This window comes from Chrysochloris asiatica, unplaced genomic scaffold (assembly GCF_000296735.1).
Source record: "Chrysochloris asiatica unplaced genomic scaffold, ChrAsi1.0 scaffold00239, whole genome shotgun sequence".
NCBI classification, from domain to species: domain Eukaryota; kingdom Metazoa; phylum Chordata; class Mammalia; order Afrosoricida; family Chrysochloridae; genus Chrysochloris; species Chrysochloris asiatica.
In genome coordinates this window covers 1,233,355-1,239,717 of record NW_006408757.1, presented here as the reverse complement: position 1 = coordinate 1,239,717, position 6,363 = coordinate 1,233,355, and the positions used below count along the sequence as shown (strand labels likewise).

Sequence of the window (6,363 nt, the reverse complement as noted above, 5' to 3'; positions counted from 1 at the left end):
GTGTAGGGGGCGGGTTTCTAGGATATATCCTTTGGTTGGTTGATGATGCATGAAGGGGATTGGAACCATGGCAATGAAATGATATACGATGGAATGAATGTAAAACTAAAGTTCTCTCATGTAAACATGTAAACTATCATATAATTCACAATAAAACATAAAAAAAAAGAACAGGCAATTTGTAAAAGAAGTACATAACCTGTTGTTCTTGCTTTTAAGTGCTGTTGAGTCAGTAGATACATGAAAACATGCTTAATTTTATTAGTAATAAAATTTAAAATGCCTTTTTAAAATCAATTATATTAGCAAAGACTGAAAAGGTCACTAATGTCCAATGCGGTTAAATATGTGGGCAATTAGTCACTTTCTATACTGTTGGTGTATATGTAATTGGAAAAATTATTTTAATAGGTAATTTAGCAGTCTATAACATTTCTTAGTATGTGTTCCCTCACTCCTAGCAATTCTACTTATAGGAATTTTCCCTAAGGCAATAATAGAACTAGTGTGTAAAGTTGTAGGTACAGATATCTTCATTACAGTGTAACTTGTAATACAAAAACAGTCTAAATGTCTGCCACAGAATCATTTGTATATATTACAAAGGATATGTACTGGCATGGGAAATGGCTCATGTTAATAGTAATATGTTTTAAGAACTGGATCATAAAAGTGTATGTATAGTTTGATATCTTTCATGTAAAATAGAATGATTGCTAGTATTCTATATAATTTTAAGCCTCACTTACATGAAGACACACCAAGATGAGAAAGGGCATATAAAATGTTTAACACAGTGCTTAGCACATAGTCATCAAAAAATTGCTTTTGTTGTTATTATAAGCATGCACTAGTTATTAATTGTTCTACTATTAGCTACTGTGCTAAGTACTGGGAATGTTATGATAAATAAAATTATGCCTTTAAGTAATTATCTGAGATCATCATTCCTTATTATTTACCCATTCTGTAATATGGTTGGCTCTCATATGAATTGTTGAAATATAAAGTTGTTACTGGTACTAAAGCCACCAAAATATTGGTTTGAATTATTATTCAAAGTTTCTTACGTTTCACCCAAAAGCTAAAACCACAAAAATAGTTTTAACATTCTCTTCATTTCAAGATGAAGATGGAACCAGCTTGAATTCAACTATCTTGGCAGCACTCCGAAAAATGCAAGATGGCTATTTTGGTGGGGCAAGGTAAGTGACCTCTACACACTCTTTAGTCAAATTAAATACTATTTGGGATGGCTATGGTAATGACAGGAGTCCTGGTATGGCACTCTAGGATAAAGCAGTAGACCACAAGATTGCCAGTTCAAATTCACCAGCTGCTCCTTGGAAATTCCATACATGGTTGCTATGGGTCAGAACCAACTCAATGGCACTTAATAACAAAAACAACATGGTAATGGCAGACTTATGATACCTTTCTGTGTATTCTCAACAACATAGTCCCATCCTTCTTTGACAGATTGGGTCAAGGAATTAATGCTATAGTTGTTGTTGTTAAGTGTCATTGTGTCGATTCTGACCCATAACGACCCTGTATAGGGTTTCCGAGGAGCAGCTGGTGAACTTGAACTGCCTACCTTGCAGTTCAAATGGCTTTGTAGTCTGGCACATGAGTCTACAGCACCACACCAGGACTCCATAGAGAGAGGTTAAAATTGTTTTCCACCTTGTTTCTTGCCTAAATCAGTTGTCATTGAGGTGATTCCAACTCATGTGTGTCAGAGTAGAATTAGATTCCATAGAGGTTTCAATGGCTGATTTTTCTTTGCCTGTTATTGTTAAGTGCCATCAAGTCGGGTCCAATTCATAGCAATGCTGTATGGGGTTTCCACATAAATTCAGTGTGTCCAAAAACTGATTCTTTTTCTCTTTTTTTCCCCTAGTGACACCAGCATATTCAATTCTGGTTATTTTTTCTCTTTTTCTTTTTAAAAATATCAAGCTTACAGAGAAATTTGCCATAATAGAAATGAACACCCTTTCTCAAGATTCACTTGTTAACATTTCATCCCATTTTTGTGTTCTGGTTCACATTACCTTCCTTCTTCCTTTCTGTTCCCTCCTTCTCTCTTGCACATATATATGCACTCACACACACACACATAAGTATATATAATAAATATGCATATACACATTTTTATTCTGAACTTTGAAAGTTAGTTGTAGACATCATGACTCTTCACTTCTAAATCAGTTTATATTTTCTAAGAACAAGGGTATTCTCATATTGTTGCTGTTAGGTGTCCTCAAGTTGGTTCTGACTCACACACACTACAGAATGAAATAACTGCCTGGTCTTGCACAACCTTAGTAATGATTGTTATGTTTGAGCTCATTGTTGCTGCCACTGTGTCAATGCATCTTGTTAGGGGTCTTCCTCTTTTTCACTGACCCTCCATATTTCTAAGCAAAATATCCTTTTCTAGAGACTGGTTCTTCCAGGTAATATGTCCAAAATATGAGAGAGAAGTCTCACCATTCTTGACTCTAAAAAGCATTCCAAGACAGTCCATGGTACGTCCTATATTCTTCAGCAATATCATAATTCAAATGCATCAATTCTCCTATAGTCTTCCATATTCAGCTCTCACATGCACATGAAGTGACTGTAAAAGACCAAGACTTGGGTCAGGCACAGCTTAGTCCTCAAAGTGACATATTTGTTCTTGAACAGTTTAAAAAGGTCTTTTACAGCAATATATCATTTGATTCCTTGACTGCTACTTCCATGAGTGTTGACTGTGGCTCCAAGAAAAACGAAGCCTTTGACAACTGTAATCTTTTCTACTCTTATCATGATATTTATTGGTCCCATTGTGTGAGGATTTTTGTTTTCTTTACATCGAGTTGTAATCCGTACTGAAGGCTGTTGTCTTTGACCTTCATCAGCAAATATTCCAAGTCCTCTTCACTTTCAGAAGGCAAAGTTATGTCACCTGCATATTGCAGGTTGTTAATGAATCTTCCTTTAATTCTGACACCATGTTCTTCTTCATATAATCCAGCTTCTCAGATTGAATAAATATGGTGAAAGGACACAACCCTGTTGCACTCTTTTCCTGATTATAAACTAATGAGTATCCCCTTGTTTTTTTCCTAACAACTGCCTCTTGGTCTATTTATAGGTCATGAGCACAATTAAGTGTTCTGGAATACCCATTCTTCACAATATCATTCAGAGTTTGTTATGAGTCATACAGTCGAATGGCTTTGCATAGTCAATAAAGCAAAACTAAGTATCTTTCTGGTATTATCTACTTTCATCCAAAATCCATTTGATGTCAGCAATAATATCCCTAGTTCCACACCCTCTTATGGATCCAGCTTGAATTTCTGGCAGCTGCCCATCAATGTGCTGTTGTAATTTTTAAATTAGCGTCAACAAAATTTTGTTTGCATGTGATATCAATGACACTGTTCAATGATTTCTGCATTCTGTTGGGTCACTTTTCTTTGGAGTTGGCACAATTAAGGATTTGACTTAGACCAGTGAGTGCCTCTAGGGCTGCATAGTTTGTTGAAACATTGCTATATGTATTCCATCAATTCCTGGAGACTTGTGTTTTGCAAGTGCCTTCAGTACTGCTTGGACTTCGTCCTTCAGTACCATTGGTTCTTTATCATGGTACCTCTTGAAATGATTGAACATCGACTGATTCTTTTTGGTACAGTGACTCTGTGTAGTCCTTCCATCTTTTGATATTTTCTGCATCACTCAATATTTTGCCCATTTGGTCTTTGATTGTTAGTATCTAATGCATCAAATATGTTCTTGAGATGGTCTCTAAATTAAGGTAGAATATACTTAAGGTGATATTTTAGCTTCCATGGACTTACTTTCATTTTCTTCAACTTCAACCTGAATTTCTATATGATCAATTAATAGTCTGTTGCACATCTGGCCCCCTGCCTTATTTTGGCTGATGATATTAAGTTTCTCCATTGTCTGTTCCCACACATGTAACCAATTTGATTTCTGTGTATCCCATCTGGTGAGGTCCGGGTATATGATTGCCTTTTATGTAATTTAAAAAAAGATATTTGCAATGAATAAATCATTGGTTTTGCAAAATTCTATTGTGCAATCTCCAGCACCATTTCTATCACCAAGATCATATTTTTCAACTATTGATCCTTCCTATTTTTTTCAGCTCTAGCATCCCTATCATCAGCAATTATCAGCACATTTTAATTGCATGTTTGATTAATGTCAGACTGAAGAAATTGGTAGAATTCTTCAATTTCATCAACACTGACTTTAGTGGACAGTGTGTAAATTTGAATAATAGTCATACTAACTGGTCTTCCTTGTACATGTATGAATATTATCCTATCACAGACAGCATTGTACTTCAAGATACCTCTTGAAATGTTCTTTTTGATGACGAATATGATGCCATATCTGTCATTCCTCGCATAGTAAACCATATGATTGTCTGATTCAAAATGGCCAATACCAGTTCATTTATGCTCATTAATGCCTAGACTATCATTCTTTATTTATTCCATTTCATTTTTGACAATTTACCATTTTACTAAATTCATATGTCATGCATTCCACATTCCAATTATTAATGTATGTTTTTAGCTGTTAATTCTCATTTTGAGTTGTGCTTCTACAAATGAAGGTCCTGAAATCTTTAGTCAGTCCAAATCATTAATGCCAACTCTACTTTGATGAGGCAGCCTTTCCCCAGTTATATTTTGAATGAGTTCCAACCTGATGGACTCATCTTCTAGCACTATAGCTGACAATGTTCCACTGCTGTTCTAAGGTTTTCAGTAGCTAAACATTCCAAAGGTTTTCAATAGCTAAACATTCTGAAGTGGTTCACCTCTCATTTCTAGTCTATCTTGGTCTGGAAGCACTACTGAAACCGGTACCCCATGTGTGGCCCTTGTTGTTGTTGTTGTTAAGTACCAGTGAGTCAATTCCAACTCATAGCAATCCTGTATGGGGTATCTGAGGAGTGGCTCCTGTATTTGACCCGCCAACTTTGTGGTCCAATGTTTATCATACAGTACCACACCAGGGACTTATAGCATCACAGCAACACACAAACCACCACAGTTCAACAAATTGACATACAAGTGGTGGATTGTCCCATATAAATACAATATGATCATAATACTTAGAAAATTAATATAGGCATTATCTAATACAGAGTCCATATTAAAAATTACACAGTTGTCTTAATAATGTTTTTCATATATTTTCCCCTCTATCCAGGATTCAGTCAAAGATCACACACTGGCATATAGTTGTCATATCTTTTTGTCACTCTTCAATATAGAACACCTCCCTAGCTTTTTGTCAATCTTTCATGACAGTTTTCATTACAGTTTTGAAGAATGTGGGTCAATTGTCTGACAGAATGTCCCTCAATTTTGGTATATCTAATAATTTCCCCATGATTACTTTCAGGCTGTATATTTTATTCAGGGAAATTACCTATGTGTTGTGTCCTTCACAGTACATTACATTGTTGTTGTTAAGTGCTGTCAAGTCAGATCCAACTCATAGAGAGCCTGTATAGGGTTTCCAAGGAGTGGTTGTTGAGTTTGAACCACCAACCTTGTGGTTCAAACAACCTTGCAGTCCACTGCTTTATCCCATAGCACCATACCAGGTACTTTGTCTCATTATTTGTGATGTTAACCTTGAACACTTGGTTAAAGTTGTGTCTTCCAGATTTCTTTGTATTGTTTCCCCAACAGTCTTTTAGCAAATAAGGTTAGATTCTGATGATAATTCTTGCATGAATAGTTATTATTAATGGCATTATAAATGATGATTTTGTGTTTCCATCATTCTGTACACATTTATTAGTTGGAATCCTTCTATAAGGAACTACACAAGAGTAAAAGGCAACAGAGATAAAGGCTATTACATAAACAATCCTGCAATAATAGTAATGTTGTTGTTGTTGTTAAGTGCCGTCGAGTCGGTTGTGACCCATACTGACCCTGTACAGGGTTTCCGAGGCTATGAATCTTTACGGGAGCAGAAAGCCTCATCTTTCTCCCTCGGAGCAGCTGGTAGTTTCAAACCGCTGACCTTAAGGTTCACAGCCCAATTTGTAACCACTACACTACCAGAGCTCCTTGCAATAATAGTAATGGCAATAATTAAAAGTGGATACATAGGTAGATATACAAGCTGAACAGGTGTGGTAAGTGTATAGTATGAATATATGGAATGAACCCAAGAGTATATACAGGTTTGGCAGAGGATATTACTTGCATATGGGTTTGTATGAGGGGGGTTTTAAAAGTTTGTGGAAAATGGAATGAAAAGATAATGGAATTTTTTCACAACCTTTTTGAAGTTCACTTGTATGTG

At 35.8% G+C, this 6,363-nt stretch overlaps 1 protein-coding gene across 1 annotated transcript in view; it reads left to right on the top strand.

Moving 5' to 3' along the window:
• Positions 1-6,363, top strand: part of PHKA1 (phosphorylase kinase, alpha 1 (muscle)) — a 436,562-nt gene that overhangs the window by 304,269 nt on the left and 125,930 nt on the right. Inside the window, exon 17 of the mRNA XM_006873408.1 lies at positions 1,127-1,205. Coding sequence (XP_006873470.1) covers positions 1,127-1,205 — 79 coding nt within the window. The remainder of the gene's footprint in view (positions 1-1,126; positions 1,206-6,363) is intronic.